The 13,981-nt window shown below is 33.0% G+C and overlaps 1 protein-coding gene across 1 annotated transcript; it reads right to left on the bottom strand.

Annotated features, from left to right (window-relative positions):
- Positions 1 to 2,754: 2,754 nt before the first annotated feature.
- LOC149226552 (uncharacterized) lies at positions 2,755 to 5,478 on the bottom strand. The gene is made up of 3 exons (XM_089380226.1): positions 5,309 to 5,478; positions 4,812 to 5,133; positions 2,755 to 2,955 (listed from the first exon to the last, which is right to left on the bottom strand). Exons 1-3 carry the CDS (start codon positions 5,476 to 5,478, stop codon positions 2,755 to 2,757), a joined length of 693 nt encoding a protein of 230 aa, XP_089236352.1.
- Positions 5,479 to 13,981: the final 8,503 nt, after the last annotated feature.

Below are 13,981 nucleotides of genomic sequence, written 5' to 3'. Positions count from 1 at the left end.
TTAATAAGATAAAAAGCGAAGATAAAAAGGCCAATTGATATAGTCAATAACTAGAGAAACCCTAACTTGGGTACTCTTCGGAGAATTCTGGCAGAGTTGCATGCAAGTCTACACACCTGAATATCAAGAAAGAACATCATCAAACCTCGAAAGTGAGTTGAATCATGTAGAAGTGAGCCCACGAAGAAAAGGAGCTTACCTGGCACCCGCAAAACAATGCACAGTTATCATGAAACGTTTATTATTAACCGTCGATAAAGAATCTTTCGACCTTAGTAAAAACAAGACGCTTACCTATAAAGGAAAGGTAGTCACCTAAACATTATGTTCCATGTTCAGGAGTACCCTAAAAACATTACAACCCTTTGGAGGGACTGTGGAGACCCCAATCCTTGGAAAACGAATTTTTTTTATGAGAGGCTATACGCTTACCTGCCAAGAGAAGGGGTGAATCTTGCAGCGACCTGGAGCAACCTTTTGATATGAAACTAAATGCGCCATTCCTATCGAATAGAGGAATCTTAGGCATGCAAACCAAACCATCAGTATTACTGTAACTTCAGAGATCAGAATATAACGTGAAAACTGCAACACGTATGAAAAAATGACCTTACCAGTTAAGAGGCGAAATCGAAGGTAGGTGGGTTCGGCCTAGTTGCACCCCTGCATCAACGAAGGATGCCATGGCTCGCAAAGGTTAAAACCGTAGGGTTTCAGACTTCATCGCTAGAGGCATCGATACCAAAAGAAGACAGAGAAAGTGACACCAAAATGAAAGGTTTCATGAGAGGTTAGTTACTCTATCACCTTTCCGGCTCCCTCTTAGCCATCAGATCCAAGAGCCCGCTAAGAACCGTAGATGGGTAAGCTGATCCCAAGGTCTAGTTGCCAAATGAAGGGGGTTGGCAGATCATCCAGATGCATCTATGTGGGGATAACAATCCAAGCACTAAATACAGTAGGTTGTATTCAACTTATCACCATTATCAATGTATTAAAAATTGTTCATGTACAGTTTTAATACTAATATCCGCTCTCACGTATGTCGAATATGAATCAACCACTGTGATATGAATTGTGCGATCTCACAAGTAGTAAGAGTAATTACTATGGTAGCCTTACTATATACCAGTGCTGTAATATCTCTTTTTCATTTAATTATTTCATATGTATATTAACATTTGGTGGAAAATATTTGGTTAGTGGATAGGTCCATAACACTATCACTTTTCCATTTCATGTTTTATTTTATAGAAACTATATAAATCATCATTTATATTTTACACTCATTTACAATAATCATGCCATAAGGTGTTTCCCTTTGAAATTAACTCTCTTTTGATCCTTGTTGTCATTGCTATGCACCATCAGATTAAGTGCTAGATGATTGAAATCTTGCCCTCCGTTAATCTCATAACAGACTCCTCATAACCAACTCCTTACCGCTCAACTGACTCGGTCATTAATTTTTCAATTGCATCCCAACTACCCTCGCCAACTACCCTCGCCGTCCCCTCGTGGATAAGACCTAACCGAACATGCTCACTCTTTCTTGCCAAGTCTTGCTCAAAGTGGCGTTGTTTCGTCTTCTTTTGTGGATGGATTCAAATGAGAACCAATTTAAAGCAGCATAAACCCTATGTGGGATCTAAGACTTGTCGCGTGAGGTGGTTTATTTAGCTCGTTGTTCCTGTTCCAAATTCGGTTGAAGGTCGACCAACACCTTTTTAAGAAACATAAAATCCAGCGTAGTTCAGCCCGGTCAAGCACTCTCTATGTGGCGTGCATGATTAGCTATCTTGCCCGACATCCTTGTTAGTTCGAGAGCCAAAGTCAGTCATTAGATATCATGATGTTAAAGGTAGGTTATTTGTCTTTAGCAATTTTCAAATATTTCCAAGGTAGGTCATCAGTTATTGATGTCTCATTTTATTTTTTGAAAGGTTATTGGAAGTGAATTATGTGCGTGATTGTGCAGAAAATCGTGTTGGAAGTGGGCCTAAACTACGAAAAATGCAAATGGAGGGCCATGAAAACGGTTGCAGGGATTGAAGGTAATCTTTGGCTTTATTTGTTATTTGCGCACTGTGGGGTTAATGTAAAGTAGCTTACAGGATACTAAAATAGCAGTAATTAGGGATGTGAATCCTATGTTCCTTAGGACTAGTCTTAAAAAATTTGGATTCGTAGATATGGTGAGCATCAGATCTTCTAAATAGGCGCAAAATAAATCCTGAAATGCAGCCCCAAAATGAGCCTTCAGAAACATGTGGGAGGCATCAAAACATAATTTATGTTAGGTCATTCTTCAACTAGTGGTGGTTGTCGCAGCGGCTACGGTTATTTCTGCGTGACAAGAACCCCCAATGCCTTCTGCATTATGTGACTTTTGTACCATGGATTTTTCCGATTTGCTAAAGAAGTGGGCGGTTTCAATGATGTTGCGTCAAAGTAGGTTTTGGCATTTAATTTGTGGCCTCCTCAAGACACGGATCTCAGAATTCCATTTGTTCCTCTCACGCTTGGCTATATATAAGATTCAATAATTTGTTTGGCTACGCTTATCTGTTTTCTCCGCATTGTGCACGTAACTTCTAATTATTATTAATTTATAACTGATTATTATTACTTTATTTTTTTCCAGGGCAGAAAATTATTAATTTATAACTGATTATTATTACTTTATTTTTTTTCAGGGCAGAAAAAGCATAATATTATTTATATGAGAAATATAAAAAAGTCTAAAATGTACATTCAGCCGGGAGATAGCATATGTTCCAAAGATAATGACATTGTAACACCAGTGAAGCCATATCCTGATATAGCTAGATCAGGCCTGAGAAACCGTGACGATTGAAATGTCGAAATGAGACCATATACGAAACCAAGATCGGTATAAAGGTCCTCCACCTGTATCGACAATACGAAACCAAGATCGGTATAAAGGTCCTCCACCTGTATCGACAAAGAGAAACTGTATGCAATAGCATATAGGTCATAGCTATTAGCATCTTATATAACACTGAAATAAAAACAGAGAGAACTTTGAAACAAAAAACTAGAAATTGGGAGGGAAAAAGTCCTGCATGGAAAGGAATATAGGTCATAGCTATTAGCATCTTATATAACACTGAAATAAAAACAGAGAGAACTTTGAAACAAAAAACTAGAAATTGGGAGGGAAAAAGTCCTGCATGGAAAGGAATTTCCCATCAGAGGAAACCTGAAGATGCCACAAAACCGGAGCAACTTGAAGACTTTTTTTGGATAAGGAGTCAGCCATTTGATTTTGCTCGCTGTGGATGAAATTTAATGAAACACCTTTTAAGGAGGTCCCAAAGAACCTGATCCGTTCTAGCCACCCCACAAGATGAGGCTTGGAGATGGAATTTTTCCCAGCAACATAATCCACCAAAACTTTTGAGTCCCCATAAATAGAAACATCTTGAAGATTTAAAAAAAGAAAGAAACTCATGAGGCCTGCGAGAGCCATCGCCTCAACCATCATATTTGTACCCCTCCCCCCATTCCAATGAATAGAGAAAATCATATTTGTACCCCTCCCCCCATTCCAATGAATAGAGAAAAAACTGTCTTCATCTTCTAATATAAGAAAACCACAACCACAAACACCGTTCTGTTCAGCACCATCAAAAAAATGCTCTAGGCAAAGATGTAGACACCAGTGGGATATTTATATCATGAAGCTCCTTCTGCATGGGAGAGGAAAGCGGAATATCCTCATAGAGAGCACATATGGAGGTGAAAATTTCCATCATCGGAGTTCTTTTGTCATTGAAAATGAAATTATTCCGCCACCTCCAAATACACTAGAAAGTAATGATAAAAATTGGTCTCCATGAGGCATTTTGTTTACTACACCATATAAAAGCTCCCATGATCGACAAATGAGGCATGAGCTATATCCTACAAAAATTCTCCAAGAGCAACCATATTTGACAAGAGCCATTGCAATTAAGAAATAAATGAAAGTTGTCTTCCTCGGCAGATCTGCAAATGGGACATATACGTGGTCCCAACCAACCACGCTTTTTTAAATTCTCCCACGTAAGATTTTTATTATGGAATGACAACCATGAAAATAAGACCATTTTTTATTGACACCCAGATTTCCAGAAGATGTTTGGGAAGGACGAATCACTTTGATGCTGTCTATCACTAATCAAATTCTGATATATATCCTTTACCCTGATGGATCTCATCCCATTTGAGTTCTGTCATATGAGACAGTCCTACTCTGAAGAGCGACAAATGCCACCATTCCTGAGTCTTGATCTGATTTGATCCCATGACATGGCAATAGCTTCTGGCATTTGCAAACTTTAAGCCTCACACCAGATTGGGATTGAGCCATGCCATTTAGCAATCAGGCCATCCCAGAAGAAGATGCCTCTCCTATGTAGAAACTTTAATAAGGGTTTAGGAACGTGGATCTCCTCTTTGCCACACAGAAAAATGTCTTTGCCTACCAGAATCCTTTTCCTCGATTGAAATTGCCATATTAAATTCTTCAGGAACATGTTTTCTATTTTGCGTAGGCTCAACCAAGTCGAAGATCCGTGAGAGGGACCTATGCTTACTTTTCTGAGCGAATATGATAAGTTCTTTCTGCCTAGATACTTTTCCTGAATAATACTGCTCCAAATACCTTTCTCATAAATCCCTCTCCATAAAGACTTGCAAAGAAGGGCCTTCCCAAAAGACCTCAGGTCTAACAGACCCCAACGACCCATGCTTTTTGGAAGAGATATATATGAGAGCTTTGAGAGGTGATACTTTTTTTTCCATACCTGTCCACCCCAGATAAAATTGGTGGTGAGTCTGTTCATTGATTGGATGATGCTCGTAGGGAGAAAAAACAAATGTGCCCAGTAAACTGCCAACTGATTTAGAATGGATTGCACCAATACAACTCTCCCTGCCAAAGAAAGGCTTCTGAACTCCCACGTTGATATCTTCTTTAAGTATCTCTCAGGCATCCACAGCAAGTCTGATCTTGAGTAACAATTTTCTTTTAACATAAAACCCAGGTACTTGATTCCCATATTGATGGATTGCACTTCATAACCATATAGTTCAAATAACCAGGCCAGCTCTTCCTGGTTAATACCACTGTGATAAATAACAGACTTCAAACTCTGCAAGGTGGATGTCTTTTTGAAGATTTTGTAGAATTTCATAATAACACATCCAAGTTAGTCTGCATAAAATGCCAAATAAAATAACATCATCGACGAAAAGATTGTGAGAGATAGAAATGTTTCTGCATAATTTCATTGGGGAACACCTGTTATGATCGACAGCCTTGTTTATATGAAGACTGAGAGAATTCATGGCCAATATGAATAAAAGAGGAGATAGAGGGCAGCCCTGGCGGAGGCCTCTAGATTCTAGGAAGAAAGCCGGTGGCATCCCATTGACAATGAGAGCATAATTTACCTGTTCAACGCAAGCCATGATCCAGTTGATCATGTTTGCTCTTAATCCAACCTTTGCTAGCAGACATCTTATGAATGCCCAATCCATGCAATCATAGGCTTTACAGAGATCAATTTTTAGAATGATATCATCGCATTTTTTTTCATCGCATTTCTGTGCTATATAAGATGCTAGTAGCTATGAACTATATGCTATGTGTTTTGGTTGAACAGGCTTCATCTCAACCTTTCGGCTTACTTCGGATTGCATACAGTTTCTCTTTGTCCATACAGGCGTGAGGACCTTTATACCAATCCTGCTTTTGTATATGGTCTCATTTCGACGTTTGTCATTTTTTTTCTTTTTTGCTCAATCGTCATGGTTTCTCAGGCCTGATCTAGCTATATCAAGATATGGCTTCACTGATGTTACAATTTCATTATCTTTGGAACATATGCTATCTCCTCGTTGAATGTACATTTTAAACTTTTTTATATTTCTCATATAAATAATATTATGTTTTTATGCCCGGAACAAAATAATAATAATAAGGAGTTATAAATTAATAATAATTAGAAGTTACCTGCACAATGTGGAGAAAACAGATAAGCGTAGCCAAACAAATTATTGAATCTTATATATACCCAAGCGTGAGAGGTACAAACGGAATTCTGAGATCCGTGTCTTGAGGAGGCCACAAATTAAATGCCAAAACCTACTTTGACACAACGTCATTGAAACCGCCAGTTCTTTCGCAAATAGGCAAAATATTTTGTTCGAGGGCGTTTAAATCAGTAGTATATATATATATATTTTTTTTTTATATTTTGGAGTGTTTATGAATTTGTTAATAGTTGAACATGAATTTTTTCGAATCATACATTTCAATTGTAAAGTCTTCGCAATGAATTAAAAAAAGTCAAAGTTCTGAATCTGTATATTCGATTGAAGATATATTTTAGATGTATGATAATTAATCAACGCCTATTTAAGTTTTTGTAAGATTCAGTACGTCTACTCATATTTTATGTTCTCTTCTATAATTAAACAACACCTATTTAAATTTATGTAGATTAGATGCGTTTACTCATATTTAATGTTATGTCAATCGAATGTGCCTACTACAATTTAATATTTTGTAGGTTATATATACGTGCTTCGAATATGCCAATTCATATTTAATGTATTTATATTTTAATGTTTTCTATGTTAGATATATGGTTCATATTTAATAGTTTGTATCTAATGAGATTTCGTAGAGTCAGAGTAGATTCCTGCCCCAGATTGATCTGGAGATACAATCATCATGGGTTGAAGTGAAAGCGATAGGTGCTCACATCTATCAGTCCTTCATATTGTTTTTTGTTTAAATGATTTTGTAAAAATGTTTTTTTTAACTATTTATAATTAGCGTTTTGTTGTACTCCTACTCATTTCTCCGCTTGATCGAATGACGTGAAGTAATATAGGACATTAATGAAAGACTTTTTTTTATTCTTATTCCTAATATCTATTTCTAGAATCTTTTTCTGATTCTTATTCTTAATATCCATTCCTAAATACTAATGTAATAATATTTATTGACGAGTTCAACCACATTAAAAATATTATTGTGGTTGATATAGAAGGCTTCATAATTATAACAAAAATAAATAGAATATGAACATATTAGAATTGGAATAATCTCTAATCCTTAGGAAATTAACTATTGCAACATGAAGACTGCCTTATTCTTAATATCTATTCCTTGATACTAATGTAATAATATTTATTGACTAGTACAACCACATTAAAAATATCAATGTGGTTGATATAAAAGGGTTCATGAATATAAAAAAAATAAATAGAATATGAACATATTAGAATTGGAATAATCTCAAATCCTTAGGAAATTAACAATCCTTAGGAAATTAACTATTGCAACATGAAGAATGCCTTACCAATGGACGGTTTACATATTAACTATGTATAAAAAAATTATGGGTCAACTTTAATTTGAGAAGAAAAAAGAATTACACATCTTATTGTAAAATGGACCATTTCTCTCAATAAAATTTTCTTATATATTAATTTCCCCATATAAATAGAATATGAACATATTAGAATTGGAAAAAGTCAAAATATCCTCATCCACTTATTTTTATCTTATTGAATTTCTTACCCTTAATTTTTATTACAAATTTATATTTTTTATTACAATGTTTTAATATAAAATTTAGTTGTATCTTTATTTTTATTCTTAATTTTCTTTAATTTTATCTTAAACATTCTTATTAATATAATATTTAGAGTGATAGTTTTACTTATTTTTATCCTTATCATCCTTATTAATATCCTTATATTTATTATCCCACTATCCTTTTTCTTATTTTTTAATATTTTACTCTTAAAATTTATTTTAATATACTTATTTGTATTTTTTCTATTTTTTGTTTCTTTGAGTACACCATAAGGCATTCCCTTTGGGATGAAATCACCTAGATGCCACCCTAGACCATTTTTCACCCTAGACTTCCCCTAGATGCCACCCTAGACCATTTTTCACCCTAGACTTCCCCTAGATGCCACCCTAGACCATTTTTCACCGTAGACCATTTTGCACTGGAAAAAAGTGGTTCAATGAAATGGTTTAGTAGTTTGAGGATATTTCGATAAGGAAAATGGGGTTAGCATTTTTTTGATCAATAAGGAAAATGGGGTTAGCATTCATCCACTAGATCAAATTCATAAAGAGGCCTTCTCTTTAAAGATGTTGTTATGAGTTGTTTAACGAATAGAGATGCTTTTCGGTGGTCAAAACCTTGGTGTGATGATAGTGTTTTAGCTTCCATTGAAGCGTTCAAAGAAATTCGTTTTCTAAGAAATTTTTTATTCGTTTTCTTCTGAATTTGAGCAGAAGTGTGGATTCATCGTGAGTAAAATGGTGAGCATAAACTTGTTTTTAGTGATTTTTAACTACTTATAATTAGCGTTTTGTTGTACTCCTTTCCCGCTTGATCGAACGAGTGAATATGCTCAGTTGTGAATGAACATAGGACATTAATTAAATAATAAAAAAAAGTCAAGAGATCCTCAGCCACATTAAATTAGAGATTTTGATTCTTGTTCCTAATATCTATCCCTAGATACTAATCTAATAATATCTATTGACAAGTACAACCACATTAAAGATATTAATGTGGTTGATATAGAAGGCTTCATAAATATAACAAAAATAAATAGAATATGAACATATTAGAATTGGAATAATCTCAAATCCCTAGGAAATTAACTATAGCAACATGAAGAATGCCTTACCAAACCACACATTTACCTAATTAACTATGTATAAAAAAATTATGGGCCAAATTAAAAGAATTACACATCTTATTTTAAAATGGACCATTTTTCTCAATAAAATTTTCTTATATATTAATTTCCCCATATAAATAGAATATGAAGATATTAGAATTTGATTAATCTCAAATCCCTAGGAAATTGGTGAGCAATGAACCACCTCACACAAATATAATCTTTTAAATTTATTAAAAGTCAATGCAGCCTAACATACTTTGTAACACACTACAACCATTGATAAAACTTAAGACTAAGTATATTCTAAGCATATTCCCTTGAGAATGAATCTTGGTGATAAATTAAAAAAAAAGTCAACATATCCTCATCCACCTTATTTTTATCCTATTGAATTTCTTACCCTTAATTTTTATTACAAATTTATATTTTTTATTACAATGTTTTAATATAAGATTTAGTTGTATTTTTATTTTTATTCTTAATTTTCCTTAATTTATCCTAATTATTCTTATTAATATAATATATAGAGTTATAGTTTTACTTATTTTCATCCTTATCATCCTTAATACTATCCTTATATTTATTATCCCATTATCATTTTTCTTATTTTTTAATATTTTACTCTTAAAATTTATTCTAATATACTTATTTGTATTTTTTGTTTCTTTAATTACACCATAAGGCATTCCCTCTGGGAAGAAATCGCCTAGATGCCACCCTAGACCATTTTGCATTGGAAGAAAGTGGTTCAATGAAATGGTTCAGTAGTTTCAAGATATTTCGATAAGAAAAATGGGGTTAGCATTCACCCACCAGATCAAATTCATAAAGAGGCCTTCTCTTTCAAGATGTTGTTGTGAGTTGTTTAACGAATAGAGACATTTTTCAGTGGTCAAAACCCTGGTGTGATGATAGAGTTTTAGCTTCCATTGAAGCGTTCAAATAAATTCGTTTTCTTCCAAATGTTGTTATGAGTTGTTTAATGAATAGAGACACTTTTCGGTGGTCAAAACCCTGGTGTGGTGACAGAGTTTTAGCTTCCATTAAAGCATTCAAAGAAATTTGTTTTCTTCTAAATTTGAGCAGAAGCGTGGATTCATGGTGAGTAAAATGGTGAGTATAAACTTGTTTTTAGTGATTTTGAATGGTGTTGTGAGTATAAACCTATTTTTAGTGATTTTGAATGGTGCAACTTTTATTCTTTGTTGGTTAAGCCTCGATGTTTTGTGAATTTATTAGTGTGATAGTTTCAATCTGTCATAATGTTGCTTTGACAGTGGAATCTTTGTCCTTTAACTAGACTTATGCTACCTTTTGGTAACTCTCTAGATTCAAAAATGGACAATTGGTTCTCGGATGAGGTGATGGTTGATTCAAAGGGCCTTGGAAAAGTCAAGAAGCGTGGATTCATGGTGAGTATAAACTTGTTTTTAGTGATTTTGAATGGTGTTGTGAGTATACACCTATTTTTAGTGATTTTGAATGGTGCAACTTTTATTCTTTGCTTGTTAAGCCTCGTTGTTTTGTGAATTTATTAGTGTCATAGTTTCAATCTATCATAATGTTACATTGACAGTGGAATCTTTGTCCTTTAACTGGACTTATGCTATCATTTGGTAACTCTCTAGATTCAAAAATGGAGAATTGGTTCTTGGATGAGGTGATGGTTGATTCAAAGGGCCTTGGAAAAGTCAAAAAGCATGGATTAATGGTAAGTATAAACTTGTTTTTAGTGATTTTGAATGATGTTGTGAGTATAAACCTATTTTTAGTGATTTTGAATGGTGAAACTTTTATTCTTTGTTGGTTAACCCTCGATGTTTTGTGAATTTATTAGTGTCATAGTTTCAATCTGTCATAATGTTGCATTGACAGTGGAATCTTTGTCCTTTAACTGGACTTATGCTATCTTTTGGTAACTCTCTAGATTCAAAAATGGAGAATTGGTTCTGGGATGAGGTGATGGTTGATTCAAAGGGCCTTGGAAAAGTCAAGATGTAGATCAATCAAGGGGTTTCAATCACAGATTCGCGGAATAGACAAACAACTGAAAGAAAAAAAATGTATTACAATTACTTCAATGCTTCTTTGGGGTGGGGGTGAAAAGGAAAATAATTTAGTTTTGGGATTAGAAAATGTTTCTGATATGGAAATCTTTTTATTGGCATCCATGTATTGCTTGTTCCCTCAGGGTATTCGTGTTCGTGGCCAAGCCCTCACTAGCCGAAAATGCATCTGGCTGAGCTTAGTTTCTAGCATTCCATTTAGTTCAATCCTATTCAAACCCATGTAGATATGGAATATTCCAGGTCAATTTAAATAAAATTTTCTCACAAAAATACTTATATTTACCCACATAAATTCTTATACAACAAAATACACTTTACAGTAATAAAAAATAGTTATCTAACCTTAAAATAGTTATCTAACCTCAAATCAAGTTGTTAATATCCTTTGATATAAAGCATGATACGATATCTTTGCATGCAGGTTAAATGTTTCATGCTTTAAGTATTGATGAAATATCTTTAATGTTGTTTTTTCATTTGACATAGATTAGTTAACACAAGATAATTCGTTATTTTTTACAATCTATTTATTTTAAATATTAATGAGATATTTTTTATCTTTTTTTAATGTAAATTAGGTATTTTTTAAAAATTGAAATAGAAAGACTTCCGCAATTATCTTTTTCTTATTTTTATTTTTAATATTCATCGCTAGATACTAATGTAATAATATTTATTTACTAATACAACTACATTAAAAATATTAATGTGGTTGATATAGAAGGATCCATAAATATAACAAAAAAACTATTGCAACACGAACAATGCCTTACCAATCCACACATTTATTTGATTAACTATGTATAAAAAAAATTATGGGTCAATTTTAAGTTGAGAAGCAAAAAAATTACACATCTTATTATAAAATGGACCATTTTGCTAAATAAAATTTTATTATATATTAATTTCCCCATCTAATTAGAATATGAACTTATTAGAATTGGAATAATCTTAAATCCCATGAATCTAAAGGAATTACACAACTTATTGTAAAATGAACCATTTTGCTCAGTAAAATTTGCTTCTATATTAATTTCCCCATCTAAATAGAATATGAACATATTAGAATTGGAATAATCTCAAATCCCTAGGGAATTAACTATTGCAACACAAAGAATGCCTTACCAACCCACACATTTTCCTGATTAACTATGTATAAAAAATTATGGGTCAACTTTAGTTTGAAAAGCAAAAAGAATTACACATCTTATTGTAAAATGGACCATTTTTCTAAATAAAATTTGCTTATATATTAATTTCCCCATCTAATTACAATATGAACTTATTAGAATTGGAATAATCAGAAATCTCATAAATCTAAAGGAATTACACATCTTATTGTAAAATGAACCATTTTGCTCAATAAAATTTTCTTATATATCAGTGCCATATCAATCGAAATAATCAGAAATCTCATGAATCTAAAGGAATTACGCATCTTATTGTAAAATGAACCATTTTGCTCAATAAAATTTTCTTATATATCAGTGCCATATCAATCGAAAAAGGGCCACTTGTGTTTGCATCCAGATTCTTCCTATGGTGCATGACTAGACAAGGATGTTGATTAGATTTTTCGAGTGTGGAGATGAATAAGCTCAAGGTACAAGAATTGTTGCAGTAGAAGCTCTTGAGATCTACTTGGATGGCACCAGAGCAGGTGGTTTTGTTAGAAGAGTTGAATACAACACCACATCTTTAGAGGTGGAATGGTTGTTAGAATATATGTAACAGAGGCTACCATGCCCATGTTGTAATTTATTGTTGTAGCCTTCATATCATGAAGATTCCAGTATATTTATATGAGGTGTTTGACATTTCCTTATTTTAGGAAGATATGTTGATGTAAATAAAGCGCTAAGATGGCTCCATTGGTTGTATGGTTGCACCTACCTCTTATAATTTTTCATGTTACAGTAAGTGGAAGAATCAGCTTTCTAGCGTGAAGCCTATTTTCCAAGTATTTATATTGTTCTTTTTCATGGGAATAAATGTTAATTGAATGATCTTTGACATTCTAAATATATAATTTTGAAACATTATAATGTTGTGCAGAGATTGCATCTATTTTACAAGACACTTCAACCCACTAGTTCCTTTTCTACCACCTTACGGCGTTTTCTTTGCAACATCTGGTGCAAATGCTAGTTTAAGTTGTAGTCTACCTATTTTATTTAAGTTGTAGTCTACCTATTTTATGTTTTGGAAAATTTTTTCAGTATAATTTTTAGTCGAATTTATCAAGAATTTGGCAGGGATTCTTAGAATCACAAGTTTGAGTTGTAAACCCTTTACAATAAGAACACCCTTGAGAATTTTTCTTAGAATCACAAGTTTGAGTTGTAAACTCTTTACAATCAAAACATCATTAGGAATTTTATGGATGCTAAACCTATATTATAATAAAAACCCATAAAAAAAAAATAAAAAATTAAAATTTAACTAAAATACATTCCCACAATTTCAAAAAAAAAAACTCCAAAAGGTAGTAAGTTTAAATAAACCCATAATTAAAAAAATATCAATGCATTGACTATTAAATTATATATATTATCCCAACCGAAATTGTTATATCTCTGATTAATAGAAGTCATATAATACAATAAATAAATTACAAAGTACTTAAATACGAAATAATTGATATGCCTTCGAAATATAATATGCCTTTCAAAACTATGAACCCATTGACTAACTGTTACGTATGGATGATTTTGATAGATTTGTATACAATGTTGATGAAGTTCGCATCATCATTTTAAGAAGCTGCTTACAGACTCGTGAACTTGAAGTCATTACCAGGGACTGAAAAACGTGAAGTTAACATAAATGGCCTCTTCTGAACAACGAGGACAGTGGGAAAATAGGGAAGAATCAATATGCTTTCAGGAAAAAAAACACATAAATTATTGATTATTTATTATATATAAACACATAAATTATTGGTTATTGATTATATATGGATTACTTTGATACGTAATTGCTACGTGTACAGTATCGATTATTTTTAGTATGTTTTTAAGTTTCTATATTTTCAGTAGCTCTATTCGTTGTTATTATCGTAGTGGGGTGATTAATTAGAGTTGTGTTTGACCTTAAATATCTTTCTTTATCAAGATTGTGGTATTGGTGGTTCATTACATTTTTGTTTGAAATTAAATTAAATTTTGGTTCTTATAGCT

Source organism: Pinus tabuliformis, chromosome J (genome assembly GCF_031772625.1).
Source record: "Pinus tabuliformis cultivar Carrire ecotype Pingquan chromosome J, CPIR1, whole genome shotgun sequence".
Taxonomy (NCBI): Eukaryota; Viridiplantae; Streptophyta; class Pinopsida; order Pinales; family Pinaceae; genus Pinus; species Pinus tabuliformis.
This window is presented reverse-complemented; position numbering and strand designations above follow the sequence as displayed.